Source organism: Plectropomus leopardus, chromosome 13 (genome assembly GCF_026936395.1).
Source record: "Plectropomus leopardus strain MGB_pleo_1.0 chromosome 13, ASM2693639v1, whole genome shotgun sequence".
NCBI lineage: Eukaryota > Metazoa > Chordata > Actinopteri > Perciformes > Serranidae > Plectropomus > Plectropomus leopardus.
The window spans coordinates 1170655-1188031 of record NC_142188.1 but is presented as its reverse complement, the minus strand read 5'-3'; the positions used below and the strand labels follow the sequence as shown (position 1 = coordinate 1188031).

The 17377-nt window shown below is 40.4% G+C and overlaps 2 protein-coding genes across 2 annotated transcripts in view; one reads left to right on the top strand and one right to left on the bottom strand.

Annotated features, from left to right (window-relative positions):
• The window catches only part of LOC121954671 (uncharacterized), a 212105-nt gene that overhangs the window by 130645 nt on the left and 64083 nt on the right, over positions 1-17377 (bottom strand). The gene's annotated exons all lie outside the window — the stretch shown is intronic.
• Positions 1-17377, top strand: part of cdh5 (cadherin 5) — a 47156-nt gene that overhangs the window by 22034 nt on the left and 7745 nt on the right. Inside the window, exons 7-14 of the mRNA XM_088086216.1 lie at positions 1069-1182; positions 2181-2323; positions 2420-2550; positions 3846-3955; positions 4198-4300; positions 10922-11052; positions 11683-11797; positions 16128-16260. Coding sequence (XP_087942342.1) covers positions 1069-1182; positions 2181-2323; positions 2420-2550; positions 3846-3955; positions 4198-4300; positions 10922-11052; positions 11683-11797; positions 16128-16260 — 980 coding nt within the window. The remainder of the gene's footprint in view (positions 1-1068; positions 1183-2180; positions 2324-2419; positions 2551-3845; positions 3956-4197; positions 4301-10921; positions 11053-11682; positions 11798-16127; positions 16261-17377) is intronic.

Genomic DNA, 17377 nt, shown 5'->3' with positions numbered 1-17377 from the left:
TTTGAGCGCATGAAAAATAAAGTGCAAGAGCACTTTAAAGTGTCTCCAGTCTAAAAATAAGTGGAAATACACACTTCTGAGGATGTGGAGCGCCTTAACTTCCTTTAGTTAGTTTGGCATTAAAGTGGAGTCTTATAAAACATCGTGTTTATAAGAGGAGTGAGTGAGTTTACTGCATTTTTTGGTGAGAGAGCAGAGAAATTTTAAATTTCCAGCTTCATCAGACAACATGAAGATGAGTTGCATGATACAAAGATGTAGAAATGAGCCTCGTAGTTTAATAGAAGAGAATAGAGGTTAGAAATAGAATAGAATAGAAATACGTTATTAGTCCCGGGAGGGAAACTGTTTTGTTACAGCAGCAAATAAGAGAGCAGCAACTGAATAAAATATTCTTTAAAAAGGATATGATAATGTGAATAATATATACAAAGGAAGGCACTTAACAGAAAAAAATAGAATGGAATAAAATAAAACAACAATAATAATAATGAAGATATGTACGGTATGTACAGAGTAAAAAAAAGATTAAAAGAGCAATAAAAAAGAAAAAGTGTGCAATTAGGTCTCAAACCTTTTGGAAACAACTAAATAAATTAAATATTTTTTGCACCACATTAGGGGGTGGTGGGCACAAAATGTGTTGAAATGACCTGATTTTGTCTGTTTAATTATCGAGATAAAGACAGTCGGTGTAGCAGACTGCCTGTTTTGAAGCTGTTTTTGTCAACGTCAGTTTCCGGTGACTTTTCAGGCACCAAAAGCAGATTTTTTTATTATTATCTATTCCATTTTTTTGGTGTTTTGAAACAATCTTTTGCAGGTTTTCAGTGTCTTCTTGAGCACAAAAAGTGGATTTTTTATTTTTTGGGGGGTATTTTGAAGCAACCTTTTGCTGTTTTTATCAATGTCAATTTCATGCCAATTTTGTCAAAGAAGTAAACTTACAGATTAAATCCTGTAACGTAGAAACACTCACAGCCAATGCGAGGATGTCTTTGCTCACTAAATCAAATCCTGATCTCAGGGCTTTTCTTTGACTCGTTGTGGACTCTCTGTGCTCCTCAGGCTCTGGATTACGAGACGACCCCCAGCTACACTTTCACCGTCCAGGTGCGAGAAAACCTGAGAAGCCTGCATCTGCCCGCCGACAACCTCAACAGCGCCGTCACCACGGCCCAGGTGAGTATCAGACACGACTGTCTCTTTTACAAGTCGTCCTTTAAGGACGTTAAGACGCAACACTTTGTATTTTTTAATCTGTTAGTATCGGACAGTAAAATTAAAACCAACAAAACCGGTTTCTTTTCAGCGAGACATTTCTGTTTTTCCAGCAGCTTTTTGGGCATCGCAACTGTCATTCATTTTGCGTATTTTGCAGCTACCTGTTGTTGTTTCTCAACAATTTTTTTGAGGCACCAAAAGTTGCTGTTCGGGGGTGTTTTATAGCTACACTTCATGTTTTTGTTAGTGTCTTTTCAGGCACCGAAAGTGTGTGTTGGAGTCTTTTGTTGGGGAAACATCACTGTTTTTCAGCGACTTTGTAAGCACCAAAGGTGGACAGTTTTTCCTGTGGCTTTTTAGGAACCAAAAGTTGGTGTTGATGGTTTTTTTTTAGTGACTCCTCACTGGGGTTTTTTAAATGATTTTTATGCACGTGTGTGTTTTTGGGTGTTTTGTAGAGGAATCTTGGTGTTTTGAAGCAACCCTTCACTGTTTTTTCAGTGAATTTTTAGGAAGTTGGTGTTTTGGGGTGTTTTACAGAGACTTTTTTAATTGTTTATCCAATTGCTTTTTAGGCACCAGACGTGTGTTTTTTAGTGACCCTTTCAGCACCCGACGTGGATGTTTTCGGGTTTTTTGCAGTTGCTGTTTTAGTGACACAGAGAGTGGTCATTGCTTTTTTTAGCGAGGATTTTGCCCACAAAACTGCATATTTTCAGCCAAAACATGATCTTTCACCATAACCAGGCGTTTTTTGTGCTGAAACACATTAACCACAGCGTTGTTGAGATGTTAGGGGACATTGTATACTACTAATGTGCAAATGTCATTTATTGTTTGCAGAAACAAACAATGCCAACATTTTAGAACTTTAATTGATCAAATGTGTGCAAGTTATGTCAAAGTCAAAGCTCTCCTTCCAGTTTCAGCTGTGATGAATGAATTTAAATCGACAGGTAAACATCAAAGTGTTGGACGTGGACGAGGCTCCGGTTTTCTCGCAGCCCACCTACACTTTCACTGTGGTGGAGGAACGCATCGTGAACAACATCGGCACGGTCACGGCCAGAGATCCCGACAAAGCCAACAAGAGCATACGGTACGACGCTCTGCGAATCTCTAAAAAAAAGAAAAAACAATGCGGCTAACGCTGAATAATTTCTGTGACACTCACCTCACCTCTCTCTCCGTTTAGGTACTCCATAGACAAGGACTGTCCAATCAGCATCAACCCGATCACCGGTCAGCTGTCCACCCTGCGGACGCTGGACCGAGAGCTGAAGGCCTCGTACATGTTTCAAGTTAGAGCTCAGGAGGAGCCGAGCGGTGCGTCACACGCTTTATTAATCCTTTAAACAATAAAAGCTCAGAGAGAAATTTAAAGCATGTGTGTTCTCAGACTGATGCACGCTCGGGGAGTGAGGCAGAAACAGAGACTTCTCTTGTTGTTTTCTGAGCAGCTCTTTCTTTGGATTTATTGAGGGACGGGAGTGTAACACATTAACGGGGATTTTTATAGATTCAAGTATTGTCTCAACACCTGGTCGACCCACACGGGAAGCAGAGAGCAAGCAGGAAAATCACATTAACGCGTCTCTTTGTTCACTCGCAGCTTCCAACACCAAACTATATATTTTTAGAGCAGCAGTGAATGAAATCCAGAGATCTATTTTGGAGGCTTGTCACGATGTTTAAGGAACACAATGGTCCCCTGAGCTTGACAAGGTCCTCCATATACACTACATGTACGCTACTAAAGATAGTTTCAAAATCTCACAACAAGAGCCACACGTTTGTCAAAAGAGGAAGATTTAAAGCGCTGGCGGTGTAAAGAGAAGAAGCGCGCTTTCATGTGACACAAAGAAAAAACAAAAAGCTCACAAATAGAAATCCTTTCAGACGCTTGACCTTAATCAGGTCCATCAAACGCAGAGACGCACGTGATCAGCGTCAACTCTCAGCACTGTCACGTCTGAACGTGAATGACAACGATCCGCGTGAAGTGAGCACAAGTCGCAAAGAGTGGAAATTAGACATTAAGTTAAAATAATAAATATTTTGTTATTTGCAGATAAAAATTACTTATTACTTTTTAATTTAATTGTAAATTACAGTTAATTGTAGGGGTTTTAAATATTGAATCACAATAACTAAAAAGTGAAAAAATGGAGCAACCTACAAAAGAACATTGTGATGAATATTTAATCCTTTGAAACCTGAGCAAACTGGCCTGATTTCTTTTTTTTTTAGTAGAAGTTGCAAGTTAGGAGTCATAAAAAATTACCTAAAATTGAAAAAAACTGAAAAAAAAACATTAAAGGATTTTTTTAATGCTAGGAAAACTACTATTCTTGTGATAATACATTTTAAATTATTTTTCAAAATTATTATAATTTGTAACTGTTTTGTGTTCATTTCCCTATTTAAAAAAAATAATCGTATCTATGTATTCATTTTTGCAAATTTTCAGGTAATCTACTTGAACTTTTTTTACTAATAACTCGCTAATTTTGGGGCCAATCCTTTTGAAGTTGCATTGTTGTCACGTTTCTGACAGAAATAAAGCCGATTTGCTGAGGTTTTTTCAGTGAGTGAATGGGTCATGTGCCGGTTCTCTGCAGGTTTGGAGTCATTCGTCAAAGTTAACATCATAGTTCAGGACATCAACGACAACAAGCCTGAGCTGACTGTGGACGAGATCTTCGTGTGTGAGAACGACCCCAACAACACGGTGAGAAGAGCACGGCATTCAGCAGATTATCACTTGATTTGTATTAAACTAGACTGATGTTCGTTAAAAAAAGTCTTCATTTCTTAATTCAAAACTCTCTCAGCTTGGAGATTTACACATCTCATAAAAACGTTTAGTAATTGTGCTAATTAAACAACACGCTGCAGACATTTAGATGTGATGGATGTAAATAAAGTTTGCGTGGAGGACACATTAAGTGAAGTTTTTCTGTCTTCCTGCAGGTGATAGGAACGCTGAGAGCCACAGACAAAGACGACCAGCCGGCCTCCTTCACTTTCGGTCTGGCCAGCCCGAGCTCCAACTTCTCCATCAGAGACTTCGGCAGTAAGTCCGTGTGCTCTGAGCATATTTACCTCTCTGCTCTCGCTTGTTGCTCTAAACGGCGCTCGCAGGAAGCGCTGGTCTGCACTTGTTGCTATGCAACAGCTGAAACTCCATTTGAGGCTCGGCGCTTTGTTGCTGAAAGTTGAAATTATTTTAACTTCTCAAAGCGTGCTTTGGTTCTGGCAGCCAGACGGGGGATTTAGAGAGCCTGTCTGGGACCGTGAGTGCTGTCTAGAATGCACAACAGCAAATATTGAGAATAATGAGAGCAAGTGGCTCGGTGGACTTGCAGATGACTCTGTATGTATTCGCAGCTCATCCTGGCTGAGGATGTTAAAGGAACATGCCACACACACACACACACACACACACACACACACACACACACACACACAAACACTCACACACACACACACACACACACACACACACACACACACACACACACACACACACACACTGCAGCTTTTTAACTATAAAATCATGGTCAAAAAGAGTTCAGAGTAAACTGCAGCGAGAGGAAAACTCACATCTCGCTGCTCTGTATGTCTACTGATGATGTTTTAGGTTTCCGTCTGTGTTGGCTGATTACGCTCCGGGACGCTGTTACAATGATGTCATCAAGTACACATGGTGGGATGAGGAAGCATGGACCGTAACGATGGTTAGATTTAGGCAAAAGAGAAAAAACCGCACTCCTTATATTGCGTGCGTAATTATCAAAGACTGTCCAGTAACAACGTCATATAAGAAGCACAAAGGTCTCTATATATACGACTATATACCCTATATACTTCCACTTATATTAAAGATCTAATATTGATCAATACGCTCAAACGAGGTGATACATGCAGATGACGAGTTCATATCTAACATATAAAAAAATTGACAATAAACTGATTGTTTCCAAAGTGTATTTTAGACTTTTTCAGCTGGAAATTCACTGATTAAACAAAAATACTCAATACTGCCAAAATGTATGCCATATGCACGAAGACAGCCAAAATTATCCAAAAAATGAAGAATGAAAAGTGCATTAAATGTGCCAAACAGTCCCTAAAGGGTTAAATCGACACAGTTGTGCTCCACTCTTTGCCACCAGAGCCATAAATCCACACTCACAATAAAAAATAGAGCTTTCTGTTACCGAAAGATTCTCCGAAATTCAAAGCAGCATGAGTGGGTCTGGTGCCATTTGGGAGTGAAACCGCGCTGATGGAAATGTTCACGTTGGAAAATGTCAGCTGGAATAAACAGACTGTGACACAGACGCCGGCGTGAAACTCTGCGGAGACGCTGGCTTTGATCCAGACACTGATATTTAGGCAAAGGTTGGCGCTCCGTTACGTCAGATTTCAAAAAGCCTATCTGGGTTCTTCAGCTTAGGACACAAAATGGCACAAGTAAAACAGTTTTCATCATTTCTGATCATCACACAGCCCTTATGAAACATGAAAGCCCGAGGAAAAGTGTTACCAACTGTTGTAGTCAAATATTAAAAGTCTCAATAGATGAAAGCCTGAGGTAGGCAGATGAAAGATTTAGGTGAAGTGTTACTATTTAATTTAAGTGAAACTTGAAACTCACTGAAAGGAAGATAAACAGAGGGAAAAAAGGCGTGAACTCGCCTCATCCATTTCCTCGGCGCTCGTGCCTGGAGGGCGTGACACGTTAAACCGACGGAGGAGAGGAAGGAGGAAGACGGAGGAGCGGGAAAGGAGAGGCAGATTGAGGCAGAGGTAGAAGAAAAGATGAAAGGAGGCGAGAGGAGGAGATGGGGATTAAAGGAGACGGGTAATATGAAAGAGAGAGAGCGTTACAGTGAGGAGAGGAGGTGAAGAGAAAGAGAATAACGAGGAGCCGTAAACAGGAGAGAGGAGGAATGAACGAGTGGAGCAGCTCAGGGAACGTGCATTTCTGCAAACCACCGAGGCGGCTTTCCACCAGGGGCGCCGAAATCAATCGTTTCCAAGATGCATCGCGACGTGGACGACTGCATTGATGCAAACACAGCACACAGTCGATAACAGACACGTGACACCGATGATTTTCCGGCCGCGGCTGCACAATAAAGTCCTACAGTTACCTTTTCAGGATCATACTTACGAGATTATGAGTGTTAGTTTTTATAGGAATTTTGGTTTTAATGAGTTATTAAGTCATGACAGCCAATCTGCGCGCCCGCATCCTGCTCCTGACATCTCTTTCAAAAACATGACAACAGAGTGGCTGTTCTTAGGGAACCTGTTAGAAAACAGGTCTGTTTTTCTAGCGGTTTTAAGGAACCAAACGTGGGTGTTTTTAGCAGCCGGTCACGGTGTTTCCTGCTGCTTTTTTGGAACTGAACATGGCTGTCTTTAAAAACCTGTCTCTGTGTTTCCTGTCGCCTTTGAGCCCCAAAACATCATTTTTTTATGGACCTGTCACTGCTGTTTTCCCCGACTTTTTATGCTCCAAACATGCAGCTCTTTTGGGATTCTCAGCTGTTCTTCCATCTGCTTTTTATGCTCCAAACGTGGGTGTTTTTTAGGGACCTGTCATCGATTTCCTGCAGCGTTCCTGGGACCAAATAAGTTGTTTTTTAGGGACCTGTCGCTGTGTTTCCTGTGGCTTTTTAACCTAAAATGTGGGTGTCTTGTAGCGACTTGGGGGTGTTTCTCTCGCGGTTTTTAGGGACCAAATGTGGATGATTTTAGCAGCCGATCAAAGTTTTTCCTACAGCTTTCTAGGAACTGAACATGGCTGTCTATAAAAAACCAGTTTCCTAAAGCCTTTTAGCCCCAAACCGTGTTTTTCTTTTTTAAGGAGCTGTCACTGTTTTTACGGTGGATTTTTAGGCTGCAAACATGGGTGTTTTTTAGCTGTTTTAGGGAAAATTGTGGCTATTGCTGTTTTTCTAGCGGCTTTTTCAGCACCAAATGTGAGTGTTTTTTAGCAGCCTCTCGTGGTTTTTCCTGCAGCTTTATAGAAATCCAAAAATGGATGTCTTTCAGGAACTTGTCACTGTTTTATCCAGTGGATTTTTAGGCTGCAAACATGGGTGTTTTGGGGGGCTCTCACCTGTTTTTCGACCTGCTTTTTCTGCTTCAATTTTTTTTTAAGGAGCCGTCACTTTTTTAACATTTGTCTTTTGAGCACCAAACATTTTTTTTGCAACTCATAGTTGATTTTCCTGTGGCTTTTTAGGAACTGAACATGGCTGTCTTTTAGGGTCCCATTGCTGTGTTTCTTGTGGCTTTTTAGCCTCAAATTGTCATGGTTTTTAGGGACACAGTTTTTCAAGCGTTTTTTGGCTCAAAATGAGTGTGTTTTTTAGGAACCCATTTCAGCTTTTTAGCCCCCAAACGTGGGTGTTTTTTAGGGGCCCATCACTCATCAAGCTCATTAGCACAAAAACCTCCCGCATCTCCTCAAACTATTTGCACAACGAGATTCTGCTGGAGGTGAAGCGACCCATTTAATCAAAGTTCAACATGCCAGACTCCCAAATTTCGGTTTACGCAGCTCCCTCGCTGTGATCAAGTTTCCGTCGACGTCTACAAGACAACACGCAGCGAGTGAAGGTGTGTGTGTGGGAGGACATGGGTACAGACGAATCTAACTGAATAAAAGATGAAAACGGCTTCTGTCCTCCCTTCATCTCGTCCCTCTCCTCGTCTCCTGCTCCGTCTTTGTTTTGAATCCGTCTCTCCGGAGTGTCTCTCTGTGTTTCGTTTGTTCTCTCCATCTCTGTCTTCCTGCATCTCATTAGAGTCTCTTCATCTCTTTGTTTTTCTCCTCCTCCTCTCTCTTGTCTGTCTGCTATTAATGCAGTGATCTCGGTGTCCGAACACGGAGTCCTGTCACTTCACTGTGCAGCTACACTGATTGTCGGAGTGTGTGTGTGTGTGTGTGTGTGTGTGTGTGTGTGTGTGTGTGTGTGTGTGTGTCTGTGTGTTTCAGGATCCCATAATGAAAGCCTGGTTGTTTTTTAGCAAGTTTTAAAGAGCTCATACTCGATAAATATTTTAGAAGACTTCACTTTGCAGCTCTTGTTGCGTGTGTGTGTGTGTGTGTGTGTGTGTGTGTGTGTGTTAAGTGGTGTGAGGTGAGGTGCTGTCAGATAATTTTCGGGGGGAACAGTTCGGAGCCACGGGGGAGCACAGAGGTTCAAACTGACAACTTATCAAACAGCGCTCCGGCTCGTCTCTCGTCCTTTTTCTGTCCGCTGCCTCTTTTCTTCACTTTCTTCTTCTCTTCTATACCTTTATCTTTCTGTCTTCTCGCTCTTTTTTTTTAGCTTTAGTTTGGACGTTTCTGAGATATTTTTTTCTCTATCATGACCCCATCTCCTCCTCTATTCATTCGCTCCCCGTTCTCGCTCCTCAGTTATTCGTTGTTAATAAAAGGAAATAATCTGAAAATCAGATTAATAATTATTTGATATTGTCAAAAAACAAGGAAAAATGTCCATAAAACTATATGCATAATTTTCTTAATTATTATTTTAAATGATGTTACAGGAAAAGAAAAATAATTTAATCACTTTCTTGAGGCAGTTTTCTTGTTTTTTTGGTTATTTCCCCCCTAAATTTCAAATGATTTTTTACTAATTTCCTGCTCATTTTTTGGGCCATTTTAAGATGCTCGTTGCCATTTTCCATGTTTTTGAAATAAATTAATCCAATTCCTGAAAAACGATGTTTTGAAGACTAAAAAAAACAAAAGAAAAGGTGGCAGATAATCAGTGCGACCCGCCCTCGTGCTACTTCCGTTTACTCCCATTGTGTATTGTCTAAGCGTAGATCACCAGCGAAAAAAACAAGCTAATTTGCTGACAGATTGGTCTTTTTGTTTGCTTTTGTACAATGTAGGTGAATACAATTTAAATAAGACAGAATTATATTTAAAAATTCACCTGCAGAAGATCTTTTCAGGGGCATTTTTCTGGATTCGCCACAAAAAAAGATAAAATAACATTTTAAAAAAATCTGTGACCTGTTTTCATCTAAACTTTCTGTTGTTTTGTGAGAAACTAGTTGCAATTATTTTCATTTTATGTAAGAAACCTGAAAGCCGAGCTTCTGTCAAACAGAGTTGTTTGTTTCATCAGGTGACAGTGAAACTCCATTTTCAGAGAACACTGTGCTTCTGATGTACTTTTTTAGAGGATACTTATGATTATTTGCATTATGACACAGTTACGCCCCTGAGGGGAGGAATCAGTTTGTTTCTTTAATGCTTTCATAGGACCGATATAATCTGCGCTCAAAGTTCGCCGTGTGCAAATGTCAGCAGGTTGTTTTCATTTAAACTTGCTGTTGAACCAGAGCTGCGCTGCACGTCTCTTTGTCTGGGTGGAGGTATGATCGAGGGTCTTTCCTGCCTTTGTGTTCAGTCGCATTCCTGCGGCCGTGGGGTATTGTGGGGCACGGCTCTGCTCATGGTCTCAGCAGGAAGCCCCTGCCTGCCGGGGATTTGACTAATGGCCGTATTGTTGGGTTAGGGTTCGGGTTAGGCCTGCAGAGGAGACGCTGCTCCGCTCTGCTCAACGTGTTCGCTTCTCCATCATTTCTATTCCTCTCTGTATTTTGCTCTGCTTCCTTTCGGGGCTCTTGGACTTTAAGCTCATTGTGTATTTTAACTCGTAAGTTCCTGCGGCTAACAACTGACTACATTCAAATGACTAAGGTAGTGATGTTCAATTTATGGCCTGTGGGCCAAATATGGCCCCTGAAGGGATGCCAGGTGGCCCCGACCATTTTCTAATTTACAGTAAAAACAAAGTGAATCACACTGGGAAATGTTTTTGTTCTTTAAGATTCCAGAGTCCATAAAACAGCATCAAAATAGAGCTTGTTTATCCAACAAGTGCCAGTGAGAACCCCCACAGCCCCCGACAGAGTCCTAGCTCCTATAGAAATGTCCTTAAGTCTTAAAAAATGTCCAAAGACTCTAGAAATTCCAGAAAATCTGAGAGACATCCTGAACTCCTAGAAATGTACTTAAATCCTGGAAAAGTGTTTATATCCTAGAAATGTCCTAAAATCCTAGAAATGTGCTGAAATCCTCAAAACGTCTGAAAATCTGAGAAATGTCCTAAAGACCTTGAAATTTCCTTAAATCCTATGAATGTGCTAAACTCCTAAAACACGTACGGGGCCGCTGTGCTGCCCCCTGGCCTCCTGTCACCGACTGTATTTCTGCATTAGGGGCTATATTGTCACTAAACTCTCTTCTGCAGAGGAGGGAACAGAACGCTGACGCGTGCAGCTGAGAATTTGCAAAACGTCTGGCCTCATGTAGGCTGCGATTTCGGGTTTTTGAGGTGCTGCCATTATCTATAATCCTGAATGAGTCAAATCCTAACTGCAGCAAACTGACGGATAATCACGAACGATCTGACGGCTTTCATGTAACGACTCTCCTCTTGTTCTTATATCTCGTTTTATCTGCGGAACAGATGCCTGCCGTATAAATAGACTTGAAAAGACTCTATATACGGAGCAGGTGAACATCGGCGCCGACAAAGTGATGAGTCAGACAAATTAGACACGGATTCTGCAGAAAGGAAAGGTAAATTGGTGTTGTAGGTGAAGGTGTCATCCGCTCACTGGTGTATTTTTACGCTTCTTTCTGCAGACAGCACAGCCGACGTGTTGGTGAAACAGGGGCCCTTCAGCCTGGATGACCCCAAGGATTACAGCGTGGACGTACGCATCAGCGACGGAGGGCGGCCCCTGCAGACCAGCGTCACTAAACTGGCCATCAAGGTCCGTGCGTGTGTTTGTGTGTGAAGTCCTGAACTTTTATGAGATTATTTCATCACAAAAAAACCTGTAACACCAGCATGCAGACGACCTCTGCTAGCATTTAACTTCCGAAACCAAAAAATTGGTTTGATTTCTTTCAAAAATATGGCAAAAAACGTAATGAGCAACTTAGCAAGAACTGCCCCGCAAACTGCAAAAAATAATAATAATAATAATAATAATTTAATAAATTCTTTATTATATAATTAAAATTTTGTAACAGAATACAGAAAAAAATATTTTTAGGACTTTCTTTCTTGAGGTCATTTTTGATTAGTTTTTTCTTGTTCTTTATTGTCAGCAGAGCACAGCATCTCCTATGTACCTAATAAACAGCGATAAATAATAATAATAAAAATAATATTAAAAGGCCCATCAAATATCCCTTGTTGTTGGGTTTTTTTGGTATTTATAGGTATTTTTCTTGTTACTTTTTACTTATTTCTTGCAGATTTTTCTGTGTTTTCAAAGAAATTAAGCCACTTGCTCAGGTTTCAATGGGCTAAATAATTGAGTGGATAAATTGATAATGAATAATGAATGAATAATTTCACTTGCGTACTGACTGATTGTTTATTGTGTTCGTTGTAGTTGTGTCGTTGTGACGGCCGGCGGATTGCTACACAGTGCAAAGCTGGCGCTCGGAGGATGGGAGTGAGCGTGCACGCGCTGATCGCCATTCTGCTCTGCATACTGACCATCCTCGGTGAGTTTTGCTTTATTTTCTTTGGCAGAAACGCTCTGAGTCTCTTCTCTGAGATCATCAGGGTGGTGATATTTCCTTTTTCTTGCTATTTTTAAGAGAGCCTGAAGAACTTTTCTTTTCAGTGACCATTTTTTTCACCTTAAAGGACTCTAACGTACACATCAAAGTCTTTTTACAGGTGTTTGGGGGTAAAACTGCACATGTGAAAAAGCCTTTTGTGGCTCCAGAGAGAGCTGTGCTACAGCTCATAAACTGCCTCAAGCGATGTCACTCGAGTCTGCGTCAGCTGGGGCTGAAGACTTGAAGAAGTTGGAGAGATAAAAAAGTTGCCTCTGCAGCTCGCTCTCCGTCTCTGCTGCAGGCTGCATTCGCTGCTGCCATCATAACACGCTTGCATTGTGGGTAATGTAGGCGCCAGGTGTTGATAAGGACTAAGAAAGATGACATGTGGTTCTGAGATTCAGAAACAGCAGCACTAACCATTCAACACGATTCTGCAGGAACATTTAACCCTCTGAAACCTGCATCAGTTTTTTTTTTGGCTTCAGATGCCTTTAAATACAATAACCACATTAAGGTGACCAAAAAATTACATAAAAAATGTCTTTAAAGATGGGAAGATCATTAGAAAATTATGAAAAAAAGGGAAAAATGTCCACCATACAGTATATTGATAATAATATATATTATATATATAATTTCAGAATTAAAATCAATTTTGTTTCAGAAAAAAATAGAATAAAAAATACAAAATAAATATTCATATTTTTGGATTTTGTTTTTTTTTTTTTTTTTTTATATTTTTTTTGTCTTTTTTTTTTTTTTTTTTATTATTTTTTTTTTTTTTTTTGCTTATAAATTTATTCCAATTTTTTTTTTTTTTTTCATTTCTGGGCCATGTCTTGTTAAGTTGCTCATGTCCTTCCCCTGATGATTTTGGAAGAAATCAAACCAATGTGCTCAGGTTTCAGAGGGTTAAAGTCCGTTCTTTGTTTAGCTCGTGAGCTAAAACACTTTGTTGACAGCAGCTGAAAATTGTCTTTTTTTTCTGACCTCCGCTGGTTTGATTGAATTTCCTGTCTCTGCTTTTGGGTTTGATTCAGAGTTAAAGTCTTTTTTAAAGTGTTGCTTCCTGTTTGTTGGACAGATATTTTCTTTTGATCCTAATCTCTGACTTCATTTTTTAGGATGTTTCTGGGATTTTAGGATGCCTCCAGTAGTTTAGAATGTTTCTAGAATTTCAGAATATTTGTAGGATTTTAGGACATTTGTAGGATTTTAGGACATTTGTAGGATTTAGGACATCTGTAGGATTTCAGGACATTTGTAGGATTTTAGGATGTTTTTAGAGTTTTAGGATGTTTCTATGATTTTGGGATGCTTCCAGTCGCTCCAGATTGTAGGACGTTTATCAGATTTAAGGACATTCAAGGATTTCTTGAATAGGACGTTTGTTGGACAGGATTATAGGAAGTCTTTAGTGTTTTAGGACATTAGGACTAGGCTGTGGGGGACCTGTTTTGATGCTGTTTATGGACTCTGACACATTCTGGATGCTGAAAGTACAAAAACAATTCCCAGTGTCAATCACTATTTTTATTGTGAATTAAAATGTTTGGGGCCACTCGGCACCCTGTCGGGGGCCAGATTTGGCCTGCGGGCTGTAAGTTGAGTGTCGCTTCAGGGTTTGTGAAATGTTGATAGTGTGATTGATAGAGAAAATAAACACAGATTTTTATGAGAACATGTTTGACGGTCTGAAAACAAACAGGTTGTAAAATCAGCTCTTTAAAGCTGCAGAGTTTGACTCTCAGAGAGGAATTCGTGACGACGCCATCAGTGATGGATGCCAAACGGCGGCGCTGAGTGATCGAGGTGTGTGTGCACACACTCACTTGCCCTTTGCTTTGCGATAAATAAGGTTTGTGTTTTTGCGGGGGAGCCCCCCCCTCCGCCCTTTGTTGTTGGTTTTATGAATAATGCAGCGACGGATGTGGAAATAATGCCTGCGGTTGTGAGCTCAATATTCTCTTTGATACCTTCGCCCCCTGCTCCTTTTTTTCTGGGGAGAAAAAGAGACACTTGTCATGTTGGATGAGAGGCGCGTCAGCGATAGTTGGCCAAACAAGAGGGATCTGGGATGAGAAGTGCAGAGGAAGAAAGGCAAAGAGAAGTTACAGATAAAGAGGGACGGAGGCGGAGTGACAGACGGAAAAAAAAACCTTATATCTCGACTTAGATACGGGAGGTGGAGAGGGGTGAGGCAGACGAGAGGCGAGTGAGACAGGCAGCTGAGGCGGAGAGAGAGCGGCTGAGTGACGGAGCGAGACAGAAAGAGGTTAAAGAAGAGAGACGCCGAAGAGGAGAATTGTGGGAAAGGCGGCAGAAGAATAGGAGTGGTAATGAGGAGAGTTTATCAGCTCTTTAGGTGCCGTCTGCTTATCAAACACCGCCAAACACTCAACCTATTAACTATTAATACACTCCTTCACTATCGCGCCTTTTCCCCTCCGTTTTTCCTTCATCTCTCTCTTCCTCTTTCTCTTTCCCTCTGGGTCTCTCTCTCTCTCTTTCTCTTTATCAAACACCCCTAACACAGGCCAGATTAACTATTTAATGCACTTGTCATTATCTGCCAGGGCCCAAAGCAATTTCCCGCGCTCCCCATTCACAGACGCATTTTCTCACCCGAAGTCTGGTTCGACACACGGAGAGAAATTTTTCTCAGTCGACAAAGAAAGGGCCCCTTCTTCTTCTTCTTCTTCTCCTCTTTTCTCTCCCTCTAAGTCTGATATCTCCAGAGCTTATTAAACTGCAGAGCATGTGTTGTAAAAGATTAATCTGTTGGTTTCCCAGGCAAACTTAAATTAGTCCCGCTCGCCCTCCTCTAACAGGCATGGCTAATGCTGCCCGTCCGCCGAGAGAGGAAGAGGTTCATATCGGGACCGCGGCTCGGGGCCTAATCTAATGTCAAATGGATCCTCCTTCTCCTCATCTGTCTCCTCTCCTCATTTCCTCCACTTCTTCCACTTCCTCCTTCCTTCGATCTCTCCTTATTTGGTCCCTCGTGTTCTTTCTCCTGCCTCCTCGTCCTCGTTCCCTCGTCTCTCTGTGGTCGCTTAAAAATTAAAAACGTACGCAAGACAAAGAAAAAACTTTGTTTCTTTAACTCCGATGTCGTATTTCTTAACTTGGCCAGTTAGTTAACAAAAAATGCAACAAAGACTTAACAAAACTGTTTGAACCTGGTTAACTCTTTAAAACCTGGATAGAAATCAGTTTTCTTGTGCTGCATTCAGATGCTTTTCGCTTGCATGAGATTTTTTTTTTTTTTTTTCAAAAACAGGAAAAATTATACTTGACACATTGGTTTTTTTAATATCTAATGGTTTTTTATATTTGTATGCCTTTTTATTGTTTTTTTTTTAATATTTATATTGTCCTGCAGCTGCTTATACCGCACACTCCTGCTGCTGTAACAATGCAAATTTCCCCGCTGTAGGACTAATAAAGGAGTAACTAAACGCATCGCATCGCATCGTATCTTTAGTTCCTGCAGCTGCTAAAAGTTGTAAAAAAATATCTGTTTGTGGGAATTTTGTAATGACAAAAACTCTTATTCTTACATCCTCTCTTTCCTCCGTTTCCTCTTTTCAATCCTTTTCTGTCTTTCTCTCAATTGTTTATTTCTTCGTCATCTGTCGGGTCCAACTTTCCTTCCATTTCCTTTCTTTCTCTCTCACCCCCCTCACTTTGTTTTCTCACACTCGTTTCCACTTCCCCTCTCGTATTTACTGGATCTGTCTTCCTGTTTCTCTCTTTTCCTCTCCCGTGTTTGTCTCTGGCTGAGAAACATTCATCTGAGGTTTTCGTGCTCGGGGCGAACGTCTCAGACACCTTAAACCATCCGCTGCTCATTTACTCTCCTCGTTCCCGCTCTTTTCTATCCCTCGTTAGTGCTCCACTTTCTTCACTTGTTTCTTGCCCCCATTCTTTGTTGTTTCAGTTTTCGGTTTCCCTGGCCTAATTTACCACTTAAATTCATAGAAATGTTGGTCGACCACGAAAGACGTCAGGATGATCAGTGTTCGTGTTCTGTCTTCATTTTTTTTTTTTTTTTTTTACCAATAATTACATGCAACAGAGAGGTTTTTAAAATTTGACCTATTTTATTTTTGGCCCATCTTAAATCCCAACGTCTGCCCCTTTTTTCTCTAAAATAAGCAAATCATTTCAGCATCATCTTATGTTGCTTACGTTACAGGTGTTCAAAGAGGATTCACAGAAGGAAAATGTCTGAAAATAAATTGTCCTCTGCTGCTTTTTTCAGTCATAGTGATCCTGTTTGTGATGAGGAAACGCTACCAGAAGGACTCTCTGGCCAGCATGAAAAACAGCGGCGAGATTCACGAGCAGCTCGTCACGTACGACGAGGAGGGAGGCGGAGAGATGGACACGAATGGGTATGAATAAAGATTCGTATTTATGTTTTTTTTTAAATGACGTGCAAACATATGTTTATTTTCTTCATGGACTTCTCACAAAATACTGAGTTCATACATTTTTAACTTTTAAAACTAAAATAGTTAATGAGCTTAAACTTAACTTTGAGTATCGAGTGAGAAATGCATGTTCACACGTCAATGTCTGTCCACCAAACATGTTTGTTTTTGTCACTGACAGGCTCACATCGTCATGGAAACGATCCCTACAGAGAAAGCAAATTATATTTTGTGTTATTTTCTTCATCGAAAAACAAAGTGCCATCATGTCAAAAACTGGCATTTAAAGGGTTACAATTCTGAAAATGAATTAATATTTCATAGTTATGATCTGGACTTATCGTGGTTAAAAATTCAAGTCAGTGAAGATGTAAAATAATATCAACTTATTATGTTTTTTTGGGCAGTTTTTCGACACAAACGTTACCATTGTCAAACCCACCAAATGTCATTTAAATAATCAGTCATTTAATCATCGTAAAACACGTTATTCAAGGTTGACAGAAGCAAAATACATGCACTGTATTAACTCTCCCTATTTGCAATATTTATTTCTCTGATGTTTCTGTCAATCTGATGACCCAGTTTGCCCAAAAGAAATCATTAAAGTTTAATCTGATCTGATTCTAATCTTATCTATATTTGAACAGTATTAAAGCCATAAACATTTACGGAAAACCATATGAAAACCCTGTGGACTGTCCATTATAACTGCACTGTGCTGTATGTTGTAAAAAGGCTTGATGGTTTGAGCAAATCAGTGAACATCTGCAAACTATAGAAGAAAGAGTCGGGAATATAAGAAAGTACATAACTGCTGTTCTGTCCTGTTTTTAAGAAGAAAAGTATTACTTTCTAGATTCGCACTGGGAATAGTTTTTGTCCTTTTAGTCTCCATAAGGTGTCAGAGACATAAAGCAGCATAAAAATAGAGCTTGTTGATCAAAAAAAGTTCCCCCTGCCCCCTGACAGAGGACACAGCTGAGACACTAATGTCCTAAAATCACAGAAATGTCCTTAAATCTTAGAAACAGCCTACAGTCCAAGATATGCCCTAAAATCCTACAATTGTCCTACA